This window comes from Hemiscyllium ocellatum, chromosome 3 (genome assembly GCF_020745735.1).
Source record: "Hemiscyllium ocellatum isolate sHemOce1 chromosome 3, sHemOce1.pat.X.cur, whole genome shotgun sequence".
Classification (NCBI taxonomy): domain Eukaryota; kingdom Metazoa; phylum Chordata; class Chondrichthyes; order Orectolobiformes; family Hemiscylliidae; genus Hemiscyllium; species Hemiscyllium ocellatum.
Window position 1 is genome coordinate 1,885,500 of NC_083403.1, and position 24,441 is coordinate 1,909,940.

Sequence of the window (24,441 nt, forward strand, 5' to 3'; positions counted from 1 at the left end):
AATGTCCTCGAATATTTTTGAGATGGAGGTGAATAGATTATGCAGGAGAGATAGGAATGTAGATGTGAGTATCCAATTCAGATCAGCCATGATGTTACTGGATGGTTGTTCAAGATGGAGGCCATACATCTCGTTTTGTTAGGGATCCATGGAGGATTGAGTTATTCTTCAATTATTAGCCTTGATTTTATCGATCAAGTGTGGAATGATATTGTATCCTGTTTCAATGGTTGGCTTGTGGAGGAAGGTAGGGTGCAGGGGTTTCATGGCTGACACTGACGGGTGGAGGAATGCGCTGGGGTGATAAGCTGCTCCTCAGACAGACAGCTGGGTTTTCGAGTGGAATGGAAAGGCAGAACATGCTGTGTTCAGTGTCAGCTGGAAGGAGCAACAGTTTACAACTTGTCACCCATGGTTCTCTGATGTTAAAGGATACTGATAAACTTGAAAGTTCGTAAAATACCCAGGATGATGTTTAATGTCTGGAAGGTGGCAGAGATAACAGATTGTAGAAGGGAAGGTACCGCTTGGGGTGACCAGGTGAGGTATTTCCTGAGGGAGTGATTGGAGGAGATAAGGCTTCATTCCGAGCACACACTCAGATTCTCAATCTCGACAGTGCAAAGGCCCATAAGTTGGCACTGACCCTCCCTCGTCAGCCTGTCAGCCTGCACTCTGCATGGTCAATCCACATTGCTGGCCTGTGGGAGGAGACTGGAGCACTGGGAGGAAACCACACAGACACAGGGAGAATGTGAAAACTCCCGACAGTCACCCAAAGCTGGGATCAAACTTAGGGCCTTGGTGCTGTGAGGCAGCAGCACTGAGCCACCACGTCACCCGATCAACCTGCTACTGTGGGAACGGGTTTGGGATATCTGCCTGAGAGAGGGAGAAAAAGGGGGAGAAAGTGAGGGGAAGAGGGGGAGAGAGAGAGAGAGAGAGACAGGACAGGAGAGAGAGGGGAGAGTTTGAAGAGTGGGTTCATACAGAGGGTAACAACGGTGGGGGAGACAGTTCGGAAGAGAAGGCAAGCTGGACCAACGCACTGGGGAAGGAGAGAGACGTGGGACGGCACAGCGGACAGATTGGAGAACATGGAAACTGGGGCGGGGGTGGTTCAAAGACACAAACACAAGGCTCACCGTGTCAGGGAACGGCCTACCTACCGCTCGTTTGATTGCAGCATGGAATTGTAGAAGCTGCTGTCTGATTTGAGAATGCTGAGGGGGACCACACTGCTCACATCCTGCTCACTGGACTTCAGTAAATTCAGCTTCAGATTGACAGTGAAGAGGTAATCACGCACGGCCTCTGTCCCTGACTTCAGCCCGCGGCACACGACGTACCTGCCAGGGAGTGAGTAAAGGGGTTAGAGCAGACCCTTCCCACCAGCACAAGGCACACCCTCAGAAAGATGAACCTGCTGAGTCCCCGTCCAGACTCCCACCTCTCCGAGAACACACGGATACTTACCCACCAGATAAACAACGGAAGGGGAGAAACGGTTGGGACATCTCCTCTGCGATTGATGTGGCATCGTGGAAATTAAGTCAACAAGTTGAAAAGGGGTTGACCTGCTGATGACCAGAAATCAGGTGGCTTTGCTGAAAAGACGAGGGAAGCTTTGAAAGGGCTAAGGGCTCAGGCCTGGGTCTAGGCCGCCACAGAACAGCTGCACAGGACCGTGGTGAGACTACACCTGGAGGACTCAGCGTAGTTCGGGACTCCTGGTCTCAGGAAACAGGTTACTGCCATAGAGGGATTGGAACAAACATCCCCCAGACCAGCTCCTGGGAAGGCACCCTGGCCTTTGGACAAACGGGGCCTGGATTCTCTCATTTCAATCAACGAGAGGCGGCCATACTGAAATGGACAAGATACTGTAAGGGGGAGGCAGAGTAACTGCAGGTAAGGTGTGTGCCCTGGCCAGCGGCTACAGCTGAAACAAGACGAATACCCCCCCCCAGCTCCGAGATAGGGAGAACTGCATTTCCTGAGAGGGCTGGGGTCGTTTGGAATGGGGCTGGAAAAGCACAGCAGGTCAGGCAGCATCCCAGGAGCAGGGGGATCGAGGCTTCATCAGGGATGAGACTGGGAGCCTCTGGGGTGGAGAGATAAATGGGAGGGGGGGGGGTGGAGGTGGGGGGGGGTGATAGGGGGATGGGGGTGGGGGGGTGATAGGGGGATGGGGGTGGGGGGGGTGATAGGGGGATGGGGGCGGGGGGGGTGATAGGGGGATGGGGGGGGGGGGGTGATAGGGGGATGGGGGTGGGGGGGTGATAGGGGGATGGGGGTGGGGGGGTGATAGGGGGATGGGGGTGGGGGGGTGATAGGGGGATGGGGGTGGGGGGGTGATAGGGGGATGGGGGTGGGGGGGTGATAGGGGGATGGGGTGGGGGGGTGATAGGGGGATGGGGGTGGGGGGGTGATAGGGGGATGGGGGTGGGGGGGTGATAGGGGGATGGGGGTGGGGGGGTGATAGGGGGATGGGGGTGGGGGGGTGATAGGGGGATGGGGGTGGGGGGTGATAGGGGATGGGGGTGGGGGGGTGATAGGGGGATGGGGTGGGGGGGTGATAGGTGGATGGGGGTGGGGGTGATAGGGGGATGGGGGTGATAGGTGGATGGGGGTGGGGGTGATAGGGGGATGGGGGTGGGGGGGTGATAGGGAGATGGGGGTGGGGGGGGGGTGATAGGGGATGGGGTGGGGGTGGGGGTGATAGGGGGATGGGGTGGGGGTGGGGGGTGATAGGGGGATGGGGTGGGGGTGGGGGGTGATAGGGGGATGGGGGGGGGGGGGGTGGGGTGATAGGGAGATGGGGGTGGGGGGGTGATAGGGAGATGGGGGTGGGGGGGTGATAGGGGATGGGGTGGGGGGGTGATAGGGGATGGGGTGGGGGGGGTGATAGGGGATGGGGTGGGGGGGTGATAGGGGATGGGGGTGGGGGGGTGATAGGAGGATGGGGGTGGGGGGGTGATGGGGGGATGGGGGTGGGGGGGTGATAGGGGGATGGGGTGGGGGGGTTGATAGGGGGGGTGGGGGTGGGGGGTGATAGGGGGTGGGGGTGGGAGGGGTGGGGGGGGTGATAGGGGGATGGGGGTGGGGGGGGGTGATAGGTGGATGGGGGGTGGGGGGGTGATAGGGGGATGGGGGTGGGGGGGTGATAGGGGGATGGGGGTGGGGGTGGGGGTGGAGTGGGAAGGCAGATAGACGGGTGGGACAGGTCATTGAGGGAGGTGCTGAGCTGGATGGTTGGGACTGGGGTAAGGGGAGGGGAGGAGTGGGTGGGGGGGGGGAGGAGTGGGTGGGGGGGGGGGGGGGGGGGGGGGGGGGGAGTGGGTAGGGGAGGGGCAGTGAGGAAGCCCACACTGATGCCCTGGGGCTGAAGGGTCCTGAGGTAGAAATCCTTTGGAACTCTCTACCAGAGCAGGGTGGGGGGGATGTGGAAGCTGAGTGTTTGGGCACACAGCCCAGGCCAGGCCAGGCTGGCGGGGACTCACCGTTCAGAGTTGGCAGGGCGGCTGGTGACAGGTTTGAAGAGGGAAACGCGCTGAAAACACAGGTACAGCAGGTAGATCAGGCCCACGCTGAACGGGGTGAACAGGTCAAAGGTCTTACACACAAAATGGCCACCTGCAAATGAACAGGAGAAGAGCGAAGGTCAGGGGAGACCCAGTGAAGGAGACGCCAGCAGGGTACGGTCCTGGGAGCAGGCCGGACCGCAGGGATCACACAGTGAGGCAACGGTCCAGAGTCAGGCTCTCAGATACCATACCCAACACCACCCCCAACACCGTGTCCCGCGCACACTCCCCCACCCCCATCACCGAGTCCCGCGCACACTCCCCCACCCCCCCCAACACCGTGTCCCACAGACACACTCCCCCACCCCCGTCACCGTGTCCCGCGCACACTCCCCCACCCACCCCATCACCGTGTCCCGCGCACACTCCCCCACCCCATCACCGTGTCCCGCGCACACTCCCCCACCCCCAACACCGTGTCCCACAGACACTCCCCCACCCCCAACACCGTGTCCCACAGACACTCCCCCACCCCCATCACCGAGTCCCGCGCACACTCCCCCACCCCCAACACCGTGTCCCACAGACACTCCCCCACCCCCATCACCGAGTCCCGCGCACACTCCCCCACCCCCAACACCGTGTCCCACAGACACTCCCCCACCCCCAACACCGTGTCCCGCACACACTCCCCCACCCCCCAACACCGTGTCCCACAGACACACTCCCCCACCCCCGTCACCGTGTCCCGCGCACACTCCCCCACCCACCCCATCACCGTGTCCCGCGCACACTCCCCCACCCCCGTCACCGTGTCCCGCGCACACTCCCCCACCCCCGTCACCGTGTCCCGCGCACACTCCCCCGTCACCGTGTCCCGCGCACACTCCCCCACCCCCAACACCGTGTCCCGCGCACACTCCCCCACCCCCGACACCGTGTCCCGCGCACACTCCCCCACCCCCAACACCGTGTCCCGCGCACACTCCCCCCACCTCCGTCACCGTGTCCCGCGCACACTCCCCCACCCCCAACACCGTGTCCCGCGCACACTCCCCCACCCCCGTCACCGTGTCCCGCGCACACTCCCCCACCCCCGTCACCGTGTCCCGCAGACACACTCCCCCACCCACCCCAACACCGTGTCCCGCGCACACTCCCCCCACCCCCGTCACCGTGTCCCGCGCACACTCCCCCACCCACCCCATCACCGTGTCCCGCGCACACTCCCCCACCCCCGTCACCGTGTCCCGCGCACACTCCCCCACCCACCCCCGTCACCGTGTCCCGCGCACACTCCCCCACCCCCGACACCGTGTCCCGCGCACACTCCCCCACCCCCGTCACCGTGTCCCGCGCACACTCCCCCGTCACCGTGTCCCGCGCACACTCCCCCACCCACCCCATCACCGTGTCCCGCACACACTCCCCCACCCCCGTCACCGTGTCCCACAGACACACTCCCCCACCCCCGACACCGTGTCCCGCGCACACTCCCCCACCCCCGTCACCGTGTCCCGCGCACACTCCCCCGTCACCGTGTCCCGCGCACACTCCCCCACCCACCCCGACACCGTGTCCCGCAGACACACTCCCCCACCCCCAACACCGTGTCCCGCAGACACACTCCCCCACCCCCCCCCATCACCGTGTCCCGCAGACACACTCCCCCACCCCCGTCACCGTGTCCCACAGACACACTCCCCCACCCCCAACACCGTTTCCCGCACACACTCCCCCAACCCCGTCACCGTGTCCCGCAGACACACTCCCCCACCCCCGTCACCGTGTCCCGCAGACACACTCCCCCACCCCCGTCACCGTGTCCCGCAGACACACTCCCCCACCCCCGTCACCGTGTCCCGCAGACACACTCCCCCACCCCCGTCACCGTGTCCCGCAGACACACTCCCCCACCCCCGTCACCGTGTCCCGCAGACACACTCCCCCACCCCCGTCACCGTGTCCCGCAGACACACTCCCCCACCCCCAACACCGTGTCCCGCAGACACACTCCCCCACCCCCATCACCGTGTCCCGCAGACACACTCCCCCACCCCCGACACCGTGTCCCGCGCACACTCCCCCACCCCCGTCACCGTGTCCCGCGCACACTCCCCCACCCCCGACACCGTGTCCCGCAGACACACTCCCCCACCCCCAACACCGTGTCCCGCGCACACTCCCCCACCCCCAACACCGTGTCCCGCGCACACTCCCCCACCCCCGTCACCGTGTCCCGCGCACACTCCCCCACCCCCGTCACCGTGTCCCGCGCACACTCCCCCAACCCCCGTCACCGTGTCCCGCACACACTCCCCCACCCCCAACACCGTTTCCCGCACACACTCCCCCCACTCCCCCGTCACCGTGTCCCACAGACACCCTCCCCCCTTCACCGTGTCCCACAGACACCCACCCTCCCCCCCCCCCATTACCTGTCCGGATGACACTCAGTCCCATCAGGATCTGACACAGCAGCAGCTGTTTGCTGAGGATCTCCTGCAGATTTTCCTGTCCCTCCACCGAGAAACCCTGGACACAGAACAAGCTCATCAGAGAGACCCGACAGTGAGGGTGTCCCCTGTGTCCAACCCCGTACTGTCCCTGTCCCTGTCCTGGGAGGGTGTGATTGGGACAGTGTAGTGGGAGCTGTACTCTGTATCTGACCCCGTGCTCTCCCTGTCCTGGGAGGGTGTGATGGGGGACAGTGTAGTGGGAGCTTTACCCTGTATCTGACCCCGTGCTGTCCCTGTCCTGGGAGGGTGTGATGGGGGACAGTGTAGTGGGAGCTTTACCCTGTATCTGACCCCGTGCTGTCCCTGTCCTGGGAGGGTGTGATGGGGGACAGTGTAGTGGGAGCTTTACCCTGTATCTGACCCCATGCTGTCCCTGGGAGTGGTTGACAGGCCATGAGTTATATTTTAGTGTCAGTTGGGAAGTGCTGAGGGAGTTTTCCTGTGGGGGGGGGGGGGGGGGGGGGGGGGGGGCGGGACAGCTGTGCTGGGGAGTTCCAGAATAAGGGCTCTCCCTGAAACTGGGTCCCAGTGAACATCTGACAGTCCCGGATTGGTGTATGATAGCCCTGGAATATACCCTCCACAACTTCCTGACCAATACGGTGCACCAATAATATCGTTATTTTGTAGAACATGGGAGCCCTTTTTGAACTGCGTTGACAGATATTTTGGCCAGACTGTTCAGGGCTTGTGTTGGCTCTGGCTGGTTCGGGGACCTCCAGGGAGGAGGAATCCCCTATAAATACAACGTTACAAATCCCACCACACCAGGTTACAGGCCCACAGGTTTCATTAGAAGCACACTAGCTTTCGGAGCGACGCTCCTTCATCACGTGATTGTGGAGCTGCGATCCTAACTAATTTATAGCAAGAATTTAGTGTGATGTAACTGAAATTATACATTGAAAAACTGATTGTTAAGCCTTTCCTCTGTTAGAATACAGTGATAGCTTCACTTTCACGTGTAAGTCACAAAACCTTTTTATTTAAACAAGTTGCATTCTCGGGTTAGCTGTTAGCAATGGTGATAGCTGGACAATATGTTGAAGGTGTTAGCCCCCTGTGTTCTCTGTCAATGCCATGATGTTTAGATTGATTGGAATTGACTCGGAGTTTTACAGGAATGTGTGCAGCTTTTGAGCAAAGTGCAATGTAACTCTGCAAGGACAAATTCACCCCACACAATATCTGTGTGTGTGTGTGTGCGTGTGTGCGCGTGTGCGTGTAGGAGTATCTGTCTGTGTGTGTAGTGCAATGGTGGTCACCTGTAATGTGACATGAACCCAAGGTCCCAGTTGAGGCCCTCCCTATGGGTACCGAACTTAGCTATCAGCATCTGCTCGGCCCCTTCCCTCTGCTGCCTGTCCCGAGGTCCACCTTGGGGGATGGTCACCCGAAGGCCCGAGGCTGAATACCCTGGACCACTGAAGTGTTCCCCAACTGGGAGGGAACCTCCTGTCTGTTGATTGTTGTGCCAATCCCCACGAAGATCACACCTAATCTCTGACATTGGGGTTGTTGTCATATTGTTAAGTGGAATTCACAACTGTTGTAATTCTGTTCGCCGAGCTGGGAATTTGTGTTGCAGACGTTTCGTCCCTGTCTAGGTGACATCCTCAGTGCTTGGGAGCCTCCTGTGAAGCGCTTCTGTGATGTTTCCTCCGGCATTTATAGTGGTTTATCTCTGCCGCTTCCGGTTGTCAGTTCCAGCTGTCCGCTGCAGTGGCCGGTATATTGGGTCCAGGTCGATGTGCTTATTGATAGAATCTGTGGATGAGTGCCATGCCTCTAGGAATTCCCTGGCTGTTCTCTGTTTGGCTTGTCCTATAATAGTAGTGTTGTCCAGTCGAATTCATGTTGCTTGTCATCTGCGTGTGTGGCTACTAAGGATAGCTGGTCGTGTCGTTTCGTGGCTGGTTGGTGTTCATGGATGCGGGTCGTTAGCTGTCTTCCTGTTTGTCCCATGTAGTGTTTTGTGCAGTCCTTGCATGGGATTTTGTACCCTGCATTTAGTTTTGCTCACGCTGGGTATCGGGTCCTTTGTCCTGGTGAGTTGTTGTCTGAGAGTGGCTGTTGGTTTGTGTGCTGTTATGAGTCCTAGTGGTCGCAGTAGGCTGGCTGTCAGTTCGGAAATGCTCCTGATGTATGGGAGTGTGGCTAGTCCTTTGGGTTGTGGCATGTCCTCGTTCCGTTGTCTTTCCCTTAGGCATCTGTTGATGAAATTGCGGGGGTATCCGTTTTTGGTGAATACATTGTATAGGTGTTCCTCTTCCTCTTATCGTAGTTCTGGTGCGCTGCAGTGTGCTGCAGAACTATGAAAGCAACCACCCCAACACACACAAACTAAGTTGCATCAGGACACTGTTCCAAAGAGCCACAACACACTGCAGTACACCAGAACTGCAACCACACAAACCAACAGCCACTCTCAGACAACAACTCACCAGGACAAAGGTCCCGATACCCAGCATGAGCGAAACCAATGTAGTGTACAAAATCCCATGCAAGGACTGCACAAAACACTACATAGGACAAACAGGAAGACAGCTAACGACCCGCATCCATGAACACCAACTAGCCACGAAACGACACGACCAGCTATCCTTAGTAGCCACACACACAGATGACAAGCAACATGAATTCGACTGGGACAACACTACTATTATAGGACAATCCAAACAGAGAACAGCCGGGGAATTCCTAGAGGCATGGCACTCATCCACAGATTCTATCAATAAGCACATTGACCTGGACCCAATATACCGGCCACTGCAGCGGACAGCTGGGACTGACAACCGGAAGTGGCAGAGACAAACCACTATAAACGCCGGACAAAAGATCACAGAAGCGCTTCACAGGAGGCTCCCAAGCACTGAGGATGTCACCTAGACAGAGGACGAAACGTCTGCAACACAAATTCCCAGCTCGGCGAACAGAACCACAACAACAAGCACCCGAGCTACAAATCTTCTCCCAAACTTGGAATTCACTGCGTTGTACTATTTTTGCAATTCTGTAAAAAATTTCAAACATCTTTTTCAATAAAAATAGCTACGTAAGAAAAGAAATAGTCCAAAGTAGTGACAGGGCAGAGGCGAGGGGATGGTCATCATTCAGGGGGCTACTGGACAAGGTAAGGGCCCATGGTGTTAGGGGCAAGGCCCTGGCATGGAGAGAGGGGATTGGCTGACTGGCAGAAGGCAGAGAGTGGGGGATAAAGGATGGCAGCTGGTGGCTGGTGGAGTTCCATGGGGTCAGTGTTGGGACCACAGCTCCTCCCATTATACATGAACGGTCTGGACATGGGAACTGAGGGCAGTGTGGCTATGTTCCCAGGAGAGACACAGCTAGGTGGAGGGACAGGTCAGGGTGAGGGAGCAGGGAGGCTGCAGAAGGACTTGGACAGACCAGGAGAGTGGGCAAGGCAGTGGCAGGTGGGATACAACGTGGGAAAGTGAGAGGCTTTACACTTTGGTCGGAAGAATAGAGCGGTGGACCATTCCCTAAATGGGGAAAGGCTTCAGGAATTGAAAGCACAAAGGTCCTTGGGAATCCTGGTTCAGGATTCTCTTCAGGTTAACAGGCAGCTTCAGTTGGCAGGTAGGAAGGCAAATGTAATGTTAGTGTGAATTCCCAGAGGGATACAATCCAAGAGCAGGGATGTCCCGCTGAGGCTGGACCAGGCTCCGGTCAGACCACATTGGGAATATTGTCAGCAGTTTGGGGTCCCGTATCTAAGGAAGGGTGTGCTGGTGTTGGAGGGAGGAGGGTCCACAGGGGGTTTACACCAATGATCCTGGGGGTGGAGGGTTGGTCACACGAGGGGCAGCTGAGGACACGGGGTCTGTACTCGATGGGGGTCAGAGGGATGGGGGGAGGGGGATCTGATTGAAACTTCCCGGACCCTGAGAGACCTGGATCGAGTGGTCATGGAGATGATGTTTCTGCTGTCGGAGAGACTGGGACCCGAGGGCACAGCCTCAGGGTGAAGGGACGGAGAGGAGGAGGGATTTCTTCAGCCAGAGGGTGGGGGTGGGGGGAATCTGTGGGACACATTGCTGCAGGGGGCTGTGGGAGGACAACTCACTGAGTGTGTCTGTGACAGAGAGAGAGAGAGGGAGAGGGAGAGAGAGAGAGGGAGGGAGGTTCCCGATGAGTAAGGGGGTCATGGGGTACAGGGAGGAGGCAGGGGATGGGGGTGAAGAAAGATATCAGCCATGATAGAATGAAGGAGCAGATCTGATGGGCTGAATGGCCACATTCTGTTTCCATACCAGTCCTGGGTGGTGTCAACTCTATGCGCACTTTTAGTTTCAATCTGTATCTGTCCTGCAACTATCTGTGCTGTCCCTGTCCTGGAGGTGATAGATGGGGGACAGTGTAGAGAGAGCTTTACTCTGTACCTGACCCCGTGCTGTCCCTGTCCTGGAGGTGATAGATGGGGGACAGTGTAGAGAGCTTTACTCTGTACCTGACCCCGTGCTGTCCCTGTCCCTGGGAGGGTGTGATCGGGGACAGTGTAGAGGGAGCTGTACTCAGTATCTGACCCAGTGCTGTCCCTGTCCCTGTCCCTGTCCTGGGAGGGTGAGATGTGATCTTTCAGACATACCCCATCAGCCATGAGGAAGTGAACTCCTTTCCAGTCGGTATTCTCCAAGACAAAGCGACGGAATTCCGTGATATTTTCCGGGCGTGTGACATCACCATCACCATCCACACCACCTTCACCTGAGGAGGGGACAGCCAGAGGGAACAGGGAGTCAGAGACAGGGCATATCACAGAGTGACAGGGAGAGGGAACAGGGTATCTGAGAGACAGGACACATACAGGGTGACAGGGAGAGGGAACAGGGTATCTGAGAGACAGGACACATCACAGGGTGACAGGGAGAGGGAACAGGGTATCTGAGAGACAGAGACAGGACACATCACAGGGTGACAGGGAGAGGGAACAGGGTATCTGAGAGACAGGACACATCACAGGGTGACAGGGAGAGATAACAGGGTGTCTGAGAGACAGGACACATCACAGGGTGACAGGGAGAGGTAACAGGGTATCTGAGAGACAGGACACATCACAGGGTGACAGGGAGAGGGAACAGGGTATCTGAGAGACAGGACACATCACAGGGTGACAGGGAGGGGGAACAGGGTATCTGAGAGACAGGACACATCACAGGGTGACAGGGAGGGGGAACAGGGTATCTGAGAGACAGGACACATCACAGGGTGACAGGGAGGGGTAACAGAGTATCTGAGAGACAGGACACATCACAGGGTGACAGGGAGGGGTAACAGGGTATCTGAGAGACAGGACACATCACAGGGTGACAGGGAGGGGGAACAGAGTATCTGAGAGACAGGACACATCACAGGGTGACAGGGAGGGGTAACAGGGTATCTGAGAGACAGGACACATCACAGGGTGACAGGGAGGGGTAACAGGGTATCTGAGAGACAGGACACATCACAGGGTGACAGGGAGGGGTAACAGGGTATCTGAGAGACAGGACACATCACAGGGTGACAGGGAGGGGTAACAGGGTATCTGAGAGACAGGACACATCACAGGGTGACAGGGAGGGGTAACAGGAGCTCTTCATCAGGAAGCCGGGTGGAAACCCAAACAGACACGGAGAGAATGTGCAAACAAGCTGTCACCATCTATCTCCCTACAGTCTATATCTTCCATATCCTTTTCCACAGTAAATACTGATGCAAAATACTCATTTAGTATCTCCCCCATTTTCTGTGGCTCCACACAGAGGCCGCCTTGCTGATCTCTGAGGGAGGCCTATTTTCTCCCTCGTTACCCTTTTCTCCCTAATGTATTTATAAAATCTCTTTGGATTCTCGTTCACCCTAATTACCAAAGTTATCTCATGTCCCCGTTTTCATCTCCTGATTTCCCTCTTTAGTATCCTCCTCCTGCCTCAGGATTCACCCGATCTCTGCCGTCTCTATCTGACATAAGCTTCCTTCTCTTTCCTCACCAAACCCTCGGTTTCTTTCGTCATTCAGCATTCCCGATACCGGGAAGCCTTGCTTTTCACCCTGACAGAAATCATCTCTCTCCGGACACTTGTTATCCCACTGCTGAAGGCTTCCCATTTTCCAGCTCAATTCTGACAACCTTCCTGACAATCCCGGACTCCCCCCGTTTCTGACATAAACCCAAACAACGGTACAAGCTGTAAATCCAGAACAAAATCGCAAATTACTTGAAAAGCTCAGCAGGTCTGGCACCATGTGTGGAGAGAGATCAGAGTGAAGATTTCAGGTGGAGTGACCCTTCCTCAGGGGTTGCCCACATGTCCTGAACCCCTGAGGAAGGGTCACTAACCTCCCAACATTAAGTCAGAGCTCTCTCCAGCAGTACTGTCACATCGGCTGGGCTTTTCTGGAAACTTCCCTCGTTCCTCCAATGTTTATGTCGTCTGCAGACTATGAACCGGAACACCAACATTTTCACCGGGATCATTTTTTATACTATCCCTACAATGTGGAAACAGGCCCTTCGGCCCAACAAATCCACACCAACCCTCTGGAGGGTAACCCACCCAGACACATTCCCCTTCCCTATTACTCGAGATTTACCCCTGAGTAATGCACATCCCTGGACACGATGTACAATTTAGCACGGCCAGTTACCGAACCTGCACATCCCTGGGCACGATGAGCAATTTAGCACGGCCAGTTACTGAACCTGCACATCCCTGGGCATGATGTACAATTTAGCACGGCCAGTTACCGAACCTGCACATCCCTGGGCACGATGAGCAATTTATCACGGCCAGTTACCGAACCGGCACATCCCTGGACACGATGAGCAATTTAGCACGGCCAGTTACCGAACCTGCACATCCCTGGGCACGATGAGCAATTTAGCACGGCCAGTTACCGAACCTGCACATCCCTGGACTGTGGGAGGCAACTGGAGCACCCGGAGGAAACCCACGCAGACACGGGGACAAGGTGCTAACCACTGAGCCACCGTGCCAGCCCACAGTCTAATATATATGTTACAAACAACACGGGTCCACACAGAACATCAGTGGGCAGAGACCCCCGGTCAGAAAAGCACCCCTCCACAACTACCCTCTGCCTTCTCTGACCCTGCCAATTTTCTGCCACAACTTACTGAGTCAGCACAGAACAGATGGGATTAAACCTCCCGGACCAGCTGACCGTGTCAAAGGCAGGAATAAAGTTTGGGAGAAGATTTGTAGCTCGGGTGCTCGTTGTTGTGGTTCTGTCACCGAGCTGGGAGTTTGTGTTGCAGACGTTTCGTCCCCTGTCTAGGTGACATCCTCAGTGCTTGGGAGCCTCCTGTGAAGCGCTTCTGTGATCTTTCCTCCGGCATTTGTAGTGGTTTGTCTCTGCCGCTTCTGGTTGTCAGTTCCAGCTGTCCGTTGCTGGACAGCTATTACAGGACACTACTATTATAGGACAAGCCAAACAGAGAACGGCCAGGGAATTCCTAGAGGCATGGCACTCATCCACAGATTCAATCAATAAGCACATCGACCTGGACCCAATATACCGGCCACTGCAGCAGCGACCAGAACCACAACAACATTAATGAAGACCGTGACGACAACATCCATTGCCCTCGCCACATCAATCATAGAGAGTTTTGCAAAGGTTTGTAGCTCAGGTTGAGGTTCTGTACGTAGGTTTGCTCACTGAGTTGGAAGGTTCATGCTCAGACGTTTCGTCTCCATACTGGGTAACATCTTCAGTGAGCCTCCGGATGAAGCACTGCTGATGATTCCTGCTTTCTGTTTATATGTTTGGGTTTTGGGTTGGTGATAGACTGGAACTCTTTCAACACACACCGAATTAGACCCCATTTACCATCCCCTGAGAAAAGGGGCAGGAAATGACATCGCCAATCCAAAAAAACCCAAACATATCAATAAAAAGCAGGAATGTTCAGCATTGCTTCACCCGAGGCTCACTGATGATGTCATCAATCATCTTTCTCACTTCCTCAAAAACCTTGATCTAACTTGAGACACGACCACCCCTGCCATCCCGACGCTCCCGCATTCGTCACAGAATACAAGAGAATCCTGTGCGTTAGAATCTTCTCCAAACATTTCCCTGCCACTGAGGGTTGGCCCGCCTGCCTGTATTTCTCAGATTACCTGTTGCCTTTCTTAAACAGAGTAACAAAGCTGTCTATTCCCCGTATTCTAGAAACCACACCTGTGAAAAAAGGGCAGACAGAGAGAGGAGGGGAGCAGGCCGAGGGTGGGTGGGTGGGTGAGGGGGGTGAGCAGGGCGAGGGTGGGTGGTAGGTGAGGGGGGGAGCAGGGCGATGGTGGGTGGTAGGTGAGGAAGGCAGCAAGCCGAGGGTGGGTGGTAGGTGAGGGGGGGAGCAGGGCGAGGGTGGGTGGTAGGTGGGGGGGGGGGGGAGCAGGGCGAGGGTGGGTGGTAGGTGAGGGGGGGAGCAGGGAGAGGATGGGTGGTAGGTGGGGGGGGAGCAGGGCGAGGGTGGGCGGTAGGTGAGGGGGGAGCAGGGCGAGGGTGGGTGAGTGGTGGTGGGGGGAGTAGGGCGAGGGGGGGAGCAGGGCGAGGGTGGGTGGTAGGTGAGGGGGGGAGCAGGGCGAGGGTGGGCGGGAAAGAGGTGGGGAGCAGGCGGAGGGTGGGTGGTAGGCGAGGGGGGGAGCAGGGCGAGGGTGGGTGGTAGGTGAGGGGGGGAGCAGGGCGAGGGTGGGCGGGAAAGAGGTGGGGAGCAGGCGGAGGGTGGGTGGTAGGTGAGGGGGGCGCGCAGGGCGAGGGTGGGTGGTAGGTGAGGGCGGGAGCAGGGCGAGGGTGGGTGGTAGGTGAGGGGGGGGAGCAGGCCGAGGGTGGGTGGGTGGTGAGGGGGGGTGGGAGCAGGGCGAGGGTGGGTGGTAAGTGAGGGGGGGGAGCAGGCCGAGGGTGGGTGGGAGGTGAGGAGGGCAGGGCGAGGGTGGGTGGTAGGTGAGGGGTGTGTAGGGTGAGGGTGGGTGGTAGGTGAGGGGGGGAGCAGGGCGAGGGTGCGTGGGTGGTGAGGAGGGGAGCAGGCCGAGGGTGGGTGGTAGGTGAGGAGGGCAGCAAGCCGCGGGGGGGTGGTAGGTGAGAGGTGGGGGGGGGAGCAGGCCGAGGGTGGGTGGTAGGTGAGGGGGGGGGAGCAGGGCGAGGGTGGGTGGTAGGTGAGGGAGGGGAGCAGGCCGAGGGTGGGTGGGTGGTAGGTGGGGGGGGGGGGGGAGCAGGGCGAGGGTGGGTGGTAGGTGAGGGAGGGGAGCAGGGCGAGGGTGGGTGGGTGGTGAGGGGGGAGCAGGGCGAGGGGGGGGAGCAGGGCGAGGGTGGGTGGTAGGTGAGGGGGACAGCAGTGCGAGGGTGGGTGGTGAGGGTGGGGAGCAGGGCGAGGATCCCCCCTCCTGTTGTGGTGGGGGGGGAAATGGTACTGAGCGATGCCCCGGTCTCACCATAATACGGCTCAAAGAGTTCACTTGATGCAGCAAAGAAGTCCTCCATTTTGAAATCGTTGGGTCCTTTCAGAGTCATCCCGAAGCCCTTGGCATGCCATCGCTTCCTCCAGAGGACGTACTCCGAGAATCCCCCAGGCCCAGCACACACATCCGCAAAGTATAGCAGCTCAGTGTCCTTATCCCGCAGCAAGGGCTTCTGTGGGAACGCAGCACACACACAGTGTCACACTGGGGGGGGGGGGGCACAGAGAGCAGGAGGGGGGCACAGAGGCACGGAAAGGTGGGACCGGGAGGGGGAGGGGGAGTGGGGTTCCGGGCAGGGAGAGGGGGAGGGGGCGGGGGTTGGGGCAGGGAGAGGGGGAGGGGGCGGGGGTTGGGGCGGGGAGAGGGGGAGGGGGAGGGGGAGGGGGTTGGAGCAGGGAGAGGGGGAGGGAGTGGGGGTTGAGGCGGGGAGAGGGGGAGGGGGGGAGGGGGAGGGAGTGGGGGTTGGGGTGGGGAGGGAGTGGGGGTGGGAGCAGGGGGAGGGAGGGGGGAGGGAGTGGGGGTGGGAGAGGGGGGAGGGAGTGGGGGTGGGAGCAGGGGGAGGGAGTGGGGGTGGGAGGGGGGAGGGAGTGGGGGAGGGAGTGGGGGTGGGAGGGGGGGAGGGAGTGGGGGTGGGAGTGGGGGTGGGAGGGGGGAGGGAGTGGGGGTGGGAGGGGGGAGGGAGTGGGGGTGGGAGGGGGGGGAGGGAGTGGGGGTGGGAGGGGGGGAGGGAGTGGGGGTGGGAGGGGGGAGGGGGAGGGAGCAGGGGGAATGGCGTGGCGGTTGCGCTCTGAAAGGTTGTCATTTGAAATAAGCCTGTTGGAGGTCGGCCCAAAGGGTGCGTTTCCACACTGTACATCTCTCTGAGTATGACCATAACCCAGCGCTGTGTGACCTCTGACCTTGCCCACCCCAGCATCCCACATCCCACATCCCACATCCCACATCCCACATCCCACATCCCACATCCCACATCCCACATCCCATCCGGAAAGAGTGAAGTCACAGGTAAACCTGTAACTGACAACAGATGCTAATCTGACTATTCTCGGGAACATTGGGAAGGTGAAGAGGGGACATATCGACAGATTACAAACGCAGGGAAACTGCGGGAAAGTTTTAAAACCTCAATGAACTGCAGAATAATGTAGGAACCGAGGTTGTCCGGGGTGGTGTGCTGTTCACAGTGCCCCTTCTAGCTCAGGGTCACCACAGCTGCAGGAAGCATTGGCTGCTTGAGGAACTCCAGTTCAGCGGATGTAGGGGGAGGGGGACAGTGTCCCCCCCCTCACCGAGCCGGGGTTGGACAGGCATTGTTGGTGATGGTTCTGGAATGACAGGAGTCAGGGATAGTCTCAGAGGACTGGGAAACAGCTAACACAACAGCTCTGTGTAAGGGAGGAGGGAGGCAGAGGACAGGATATTCTGGGCCGGCCTGACCCTGGTCATTAGGAGGATTTTGGAGTCGATTATGAGGAAATCGAGAAAGTAGGGCTGAGTCAGGACGGCTTCATCGAGGGGAGGTCTGGCCTGACTCTCTGAGCAGGGAATGAGAAAGTTAGACAAAGGAGAGCCAGGGCACCTGATCTATTTAGATTTGAGAAGGCATCAAAATAAGATAAGGGTCCATGGTGTTAGGGGCAAGGCCCTGGCGTGGAGAGAGGGGATTGGCTGACTGACAGAAGGCAGAGAGTGGGGGATAAAGGATGGCAGCTGGTGGCTGGTGGAGTTCCATGGGAAGTGTCAGTGTTGGGACCACAGCTCCTCCCATTCCGGTCTGATGGGCTGGGGTGATGCAGCAAACCGCAGTGGGGGGGGGGGGGGGGGAATGAAGAGAGATGGTTGGAGGTGAAGCAAGGGGTACTCAGGCACAGGGTGGAGGGGACTGAGGGTGTGGGAAGATGGGGAAGGGGATTAGAGAAGTGGGAGAGGGGTGTGGAGAGGTGAGGGGGGGGGGGTAGGGGCTTGTGGAGTGGGCTAGGGGAGACAGGCACATCGTCACGGTGAGGCTGCAGACGAGGGGTGGGAGTGCCGGACGGAGATAGACTCAGTGTGCGGCTGACACTGGCTCAGGTCCTGTCACTGTGACTAACAGGCCCGTGAAGGCCAGGTCTTGTGGCCAATGGGAACAGGGCTATACTCACTCCGAGCGAATCCCGCGGGTTGGTGAACATGCTGTCAAACACATGGTCAATGTTGGCCATCTTCATCGCAGCTCTGAAAGAGAACCAACAGCTGGAGTGAGAGAGGGGAAGCCCAGCACTCCCCCACCCCACCCCAGCCCAGCCCCCAGCAGGATTCACCCAGTGACAGGGCCAGCCCATCCTGGCACTGACCTGGCCCATTCATCTCCTTCAGGGGACAGTTTCAGCACATTGGTATTGAGACAACATGGGAACATTCAGTCATCCATGGGATGAGGGGGGAGCACTGGCTAGGCCAGCGTTTACTGTCCACCCCTAACTACCCAGAGGGCAGTTCGGGGTAACCCACATTGCTATGGGGCTGGAGTCACATGTAGGCTAGCAGATTTCCCTCAGTGTCAGACTGGGACGAACCCCAGTGGGGTTAACACCTCACCACGCAGGGGGAGATGGAAATGACCGCCCTGGGTGTCTGGGTCAGACACGTGGCCCTGAGAGCACAGGCAATCGTAGCTTTGCAGGATCCCACCCCTTTCCACCCAGAGACCCTGGACCAAGTCGCTGTTTGCCACAAGCCGAGAGCGGGTACCTGTTCAGGAAGAACACTCCGCGGATGGTCTCGTAAGGGTTGGAGCGAGTCCGGGCCCGGCGCATCTCCTCACCCTCCAACTCATCAAACACACTCTGTAACACACACACACACGGACAGCAGAGTCAGACAGGCACCAGCTACAGGAACACAGACACCTGACCCCCCAACCCCCCCTACACCCGACCCCCACCCCCCCTACACCCGACCCCCACCCCCACACTCAAACCCTCCCCCCCGGGGAAAGGGGCACACTGTCCCCCTCCCCCTACACCTGACCCCCCCCCCCCCCGGGGAGAGGGGCACACTGTCCCCCTCCCCCTACACCTGACCCCCCCCTCCCACCCCAGGGAGAGGGGCACACTGTCCCCCTCCCCCTACACCCAAACCCCCCCCCCCCGGGGAGAGGAGCACACTGTTCCCTCAGACTGACGTCCCTGGGAGAGGGGCAGTGGGAGGTGTCACACTGTCCCCCTCCCCCATCAGACTGCCCCTCCCCGGGGAGAGGGACAGCAGGGGGACACACACTGTCCCCCTCCCCCCTCAGACTGACCTTGCAGCGCAGGACGTTGCTGAGAAGGGTTTGGTCACAGAATTCCGTCTCATCCTCGATTTCCATCTTCCGCTGGGGGGAGGTGGGAAGGTGGGGGTGGGGGTGGGGGGGAGGTGGGGGAAGCGAGGATCAGAGCCGAGAGGATTGAGGGGAGGGGAATGTGCAATGGGGATGGGGAGGGAGAGGGTGGAGGGAGAGGGGGAGAGTTGTGTGTGTGTGGGTGTAGGGAGGGAGAGGGTGGAGGGACGGTAGGAGAGTTGTGTGTGTGGGGGTGTGAGGAGGGAGTGGGTGGAGGGAGAGTTGTGTGTGGGGGTGTGGGGAGGGAGAGGATAGAGGGAGAGAGGGAGAGTTGTGTGTTGGGGGGGTGTGGGGAGGGAGAGGGGGAGAGTTGTGTGGGGAGGGAGAGGGGGAGAGTTGTGTGGTGGGGGGTGTGGGGAGGGTGGATGGAGGGAGAGGGGGAGAGTTGTGTGGGGAGGGAGAGGGTGGAGGGACGGTAGGAGAGTTGCATGTGGAGGCAGGGCAGGGGGATATCAGAAGAGACAGAATGGAAAGGTGAGTTCCACAGTGACTGAATGATCAGTGAATTCTCAAAGTGAGCACAATCCAGGCCACTCCCCGCCTTTACCTTGTCCACAGTCATCCACGATCGCAGCTCTGTCAGCGGCGGAATCTCAGAGGAACATTCTGGAAACCATTCCACCTGCTCATAAGCACTAGGCTGGAACAAAACAGATCTCTTTACAAAGCAGGTACGTCACCATGCCCCCTGACCTCCCCTCCCCCCGTGGTGACCCATCACCAACAATTACAGCCCACCCTGACAGCCCAGGGACCAAGTGGAAACCCACCTGCAGCCTCACCCCAAAAATAACCCTGAGACAAACCAGCCAGATTACCCCCCCCCCCCCCCAACACAGAACACCCAGTTTGGAGAAGGTTTCTAGCTCAGGTGGTAAGATTGCTGACTGAGCTGGTGGCTCTGTTCCCAGACGTTTTGTCACCACGCTGGGGAACATCATCAGTGAGCCTCTGGGGAAGTGCTGGTGTTAGTGACCCACATTCTCTGTCTGTGTCTTGGTCTGTTGTGGTGCTTGATATCGTTTCCAGTTCGGTTTCTCACAGGTTGGTAAATGGGGTCCAAATCGATGGGTTTGTTGATGGCGTTCCGGTTTGAATGCCTCTCGGAATTCCCGTGTGTGTCCCTGTTTAGCCTGCCCCAGGATGGATGGGTCGGACTGGTGTCCCTCTCCATGTGTGGTAGGATACTCACGAGAGCTGGTCGTGTCTTTCGGTGGCCAGTTGGTGTTGGTGTACCCTGGCGGTGTGTTTCCTGTCTGTCTGTCTGTCTGTCTGATGTGGTGTTTGGGACAGTCCCTGCAGGGGATTCGGTCAATGACATTGGTCTTGCTGGTTGTTGGTACAGGGGCCTTGAGGGTCATCAGGAGCTGGTTCAGTGTGGTGGGAGGGGTGACAAAGACGAAGTGTCATCGAGATGTATAGCATGGAAACAAACCCTTCGGTCCATGCCCTTCATGATTTTGTAAACCTCTATAAGGTCACCCCTCAGCCTCCGACGCTCCAGGGAAAACAGCCCCAGCCTATTCAGCCTCTCCCTGTAGCTCAGATCCTCCAACTCTGGCAACATCCTTGTAAATCTTTTCTGAACCCTTTCAAGTTTCACAACATCTTTCTGATAGGAAGGAGACCAGAATTGCCCACAATATTCCAACAGTGGCCTAACCAATGTCCTGTACAGCCGCAACATGACCTCCCAACTCCTGTATTCAATACTCTGACCAATAAAGGAAAGCATACCAAACGCCTTCTTCACTATCCTATCAACCTGCGACTCCACTTTCAAGGAGCTATGAACCTGCTCTCCAAGGTCTCTTTGTTCAGCAACACTCCCTAGGACCTTACCATTAAGTGTATAAGTCCTGCTAAGATTTGCTTTCCCAAAATGCAGCACATCGCATTTATCTGAATTAAACTCCATCTGCCACTTCTCAGCCCATTGGCCCATCTGGTCAAGATCCTGTTGTAATCTGAGGGAACCCTCTTCGCTGTTCACTACCCCTCCAATTTTGGTGTCATCTGCAAACGTACTAACTGTACCTCTTATGTTCACATCCAAATCACTCATAACAAAGGAGAAACTAGCCCTTCCACAACAACTGGACAGGATTACACAAAACAACAACACCGACGATTCAGGGACTTGGATCAAGAACCTGTCAGACATGGAAAAAGCCGTCCTGCTGGGAGGGGTGAACCACAACTTCAGGGACGTGGACAACAGGGACTCGTTGACTGCACTGAGGGACCCCCCCCTCCCCTCCCCCCCATCGAAGACAATGGGCTGACAGAAGAAACCCAGCAGACCATCAGACAAACAGGAGAACACAAATCCAGCACAGAACAGGCCCTTCGGCCCTCAATGTTGCGCCAACCTGTGAACGAATCTAAGCCCATCCTCCTACACTATCCCACCATCATCCATGTGCTTATCCAAGGATTGTTTAAATCTCCCTAATGTGGCTGAGTTGACTACATTAGCAGGTAGTGCATTCCACACCCTTACCACTCTCTGAGTAAAGAACCTGCCTCTGACATCTGTCTTAAATCTACCATCCCTCAGTTTGTAGTTATGCCCCTTGTACAAGCTGACATCATCATCCTAGGAAAAAGACTCTCCCTGTCTCCCCTATCTAATCCCCTGACCATCTTGTATGTCTCTATCAAATCCCCCCTTAACCTTCTTCTCTCCAATGAGAACAGACCCAAGTCTCTCAGCCTTTCCTCATAAGACCTTCCCTCCAGACCAGGCAACATCCTGGTAAATCTCCTCTGCACCTTTTCCAATGCTCCCACATCCTTCCCAAAATATGGCAACCAGAACTGTACACAATATTCCAAGTGTGGCCGCACTAGCATTTTGTATAGTTGCAGCATGATATTGTGGCTCCGGAACTCAATCCCTCTACCAATAAAACCTAACACACCGTATAGCTTCTTAACAGCACTATCCCCCTGGGTGGCAACTTTCAGGGATCTATGTACATGGACCCCAAGATCCCTCTGCACATCCACACTACCAAGAATCTTTCCATCGACCCAGTACTCTGCCTTCCTGTTATTCTTCCCAAAGGCATCACCTCACATTTAGCTGCATTGAACTCCATTTGCCACCTCTCAGCCCGATTCTGCAGTTTATCCAAGTCCCCTGCAACCTGTAAACATTCTTCCACACTGACCACTACTGCACCGACTTTAGCGTCGTCTGCGAATTTACTAATCCATCCACCTATGTTATGCCTGCGTCTAAGTCATTTATAAAAATGACAAACAGCAGTGGTCCCAAAACAGACCCTTGTGGCACACCCACTAGTAACCGGACTCCAGGCTGAATATTTTCCATCAACCACCACTCACTGCTGCCTTTCAGAAAGCCAGTTTCTAATCCAAACTGCTGCATAAAACATAGAAAAGTACAGCACAGAACAGGCCCTTCGGCCCACAACGTTGTGCCGAGATTTAATCCTCATGTAAAATAAAATAACCTAACCTACACACCCCTCAACTCACTGCTCTCCATGTGCATGTCCAGCAGTCGCTTAACTGTCCCCAATGACCCTGCTTCCACCACCACCGCTGGCAACACATTCCATACATTCACAACTCTCTGTGTAAAGAACCTACCTCTGACATCTCCTTTATACCTTCCTCCTAGTATCTTCAAACTATGACCCCTCGTCCCAGTCAATCCTGCCCTGGGGAAAAGTCTCTGGCTATTGACTCTATCCAAGCCTCCCATTACCTTGTCCACCTCGATCAGGTCTCCTCTCTCCCTCCTTCTCTCCAGAGAGAAAAGTCTGAGCTTATTCAACCTTTCTTCATTAGGCAAGCCCTCCAGTCCAGGCAGCATCCTGCTAAACCTTCTTTGCACCCTCTCCAAAGCCTCTGTATCTTGCCTATAGTAGGGCGACCAGAACTGGACACAATATTCCAAGTGGGGTCTCACCAGGGACTTGTAGAGCTGCAGCAAAACCTCGTGGCCCTTAAACTCAATCCCCCTGTTAATGAAAGCCAAAACACCATATGCTTTCTTAACAACCCTATCCACTTGGGTGGCAACTTTGAGGGATCTATGTACTTGCACACCCAGACCCCTCTGTTCCTCCACACTGGCAAGAATTCTGTCTTTAATCCGATATTCAGCATTCAAGTTTGACCTTCCAAAATGTATCACTTCACATTTATCCAGGTTGAACTCCATTAGCCATTTCTCAGCCCAGCTCTGCATCCTGTCTATGTCGCGCTGCAGCCTGCAGTAGCCCTCGATACTATCGACGACACCTCCAACCTTAGTGTCATCTGCAAATTTACTCACCCATCCCTCAATCTCCTCATCCAAGTCATTTATAAAAACTACAAAGAGCAGAGGCCCAAGAACAGAGCCCTGTGGGACCCCACTCAACACTGTCCTCCAGGCAGAATACTTTCCATCTACAACCACTCTCTGCCTTCTGTCAGCCAGCCAATTCTGAATCCAGATAGCCAAATCTCCCTGTATCCCATACTCCCTGACTTTATGAATGAGGGCTGATGAAGGGCTTATGCCCGAAACGACGAATTTCCTGTTCCTTGGATGCTGCCTGACCTGTTGCGCTTTTCCAGCAACACATTTTCAGCTGTGACTTTCTGAATGAGCCTACCATGGGGAACCCTATCAAATGCCTTGCTGAAGTCCATATACACCACATCCACTGCTCGACCTTTGTCGTCCTGCCTTGTCACCTCCTCAAAGAACTCAATAAGATTAGTGAGGCACGACCTGCCCCTCACAAAGCCGTGCTGACTGCCTTTAATCACACTATGCTTTACCAAATCGTCCTAAATCCTATCCCTCAGAATTCTTTCCAAACCTTTGCTGACCACAGCTGTAAGACTGACTGGTCTGTAATTGCCAGGGATTTCCCTATTACCCTTCTTGAAAAGAGGAACAACATTCACCTCCTTCCAATCCTCCGATACGACTCCCCTGGAGAGTGAGGAGGCACATACCCTCACCAGCGGCTTAGCAACCTCCTTTCCCATTTCCCGGAGCAGCCTGGGATAAATCTGGTCTGGCCCTGGGGACTTATCAATCTTAATGTTTTCCAAAATTTTCCAGCACAACAACTTCCTCAGTCCTGATCTGTTCTAACCTGTATCCCAGCTCCTCAAAGTTTTCATTCACAACAAGTTCCCTTTCCTTGGTGAAAACTGAAGCAAATAACTCATTTAGGGCTTCCCCGATCTGCTCAGACTCCACACACAAGTTCCCTCCACTATCCCTGATTGGCCCTACCTGCTCACTGAGTATTCTCTTATTCCTCACATATGAGTTAAAACGTCTTTAGGTTCTCCCTAATCCTTCTTGCCAAGCCTTTTTCGTCTCCCTTCCTGGCTCTCCTCAGTCCATTTCTGAGCTCCTTTTTGGCAAGTCTGTAATCCTCTAAAGCTGTGCGAGATCCTTGCTTCCTCCATCTTCCGTAAGCTGTCTTCTTCCTTTTGCCGAGAAGCTCCTCTGTTCTCATCATCCAAGGTTCCTGAATCTTCCCCCTTCTTACCTGTCTCAGAGGAAC

The 24,441-nt window shown here is 56.6% G+C and overlaps 1 protein-coding gene across 1 annotated transcript in view; it reads right to left on the reverse strand.

Moving 5' to 3' along the window:
• Positions 1-1,165: 1,165 nt before the first annotated feature.
• cmtr1 (cap methyltransferase 1) overlaps positions 1,166-24,441 on the reverse strand; it is a 28,687-nt gene continuing 5,411 nt past the window's right edge. Inside the window, exons 4-12 of the mRNA XM_060855370.1 lie at positions 19,440-19,532; positions 18,815-18,886; positions 18,262-18,356; positions 17,673-17,745; positions 15,505-15,703; positions 10,656-10,774; positions 5,966-6,062; positions 3,504-3,636; positions 1,166-1,349 (exon numbers count right to left, since the gene is read on the reverse strand). Of these exons, the coding sequence (XP_060711353.1) occupies positions 1,166-1,349; positions 3,504-3,636; positions 5,966-6,062; positions 10,656-10,774; positions 15,505-15,703; positions 17,673-17,745; positions 18,262-18,356; positions 18,815-18,886; positions 19,440-19,532 (1,065 nt within the window). The remainder of the gene's footprint in view (positions 1,350-3,503; positions 3,637-5,965; positions 6,063-10,655; positions 10,775-15,504; positions 15,704-17,672; positions 17,746-18,261; positions 18,357-18,814; positions 18,887-19,439; positions 19,533-24,441) is intronic.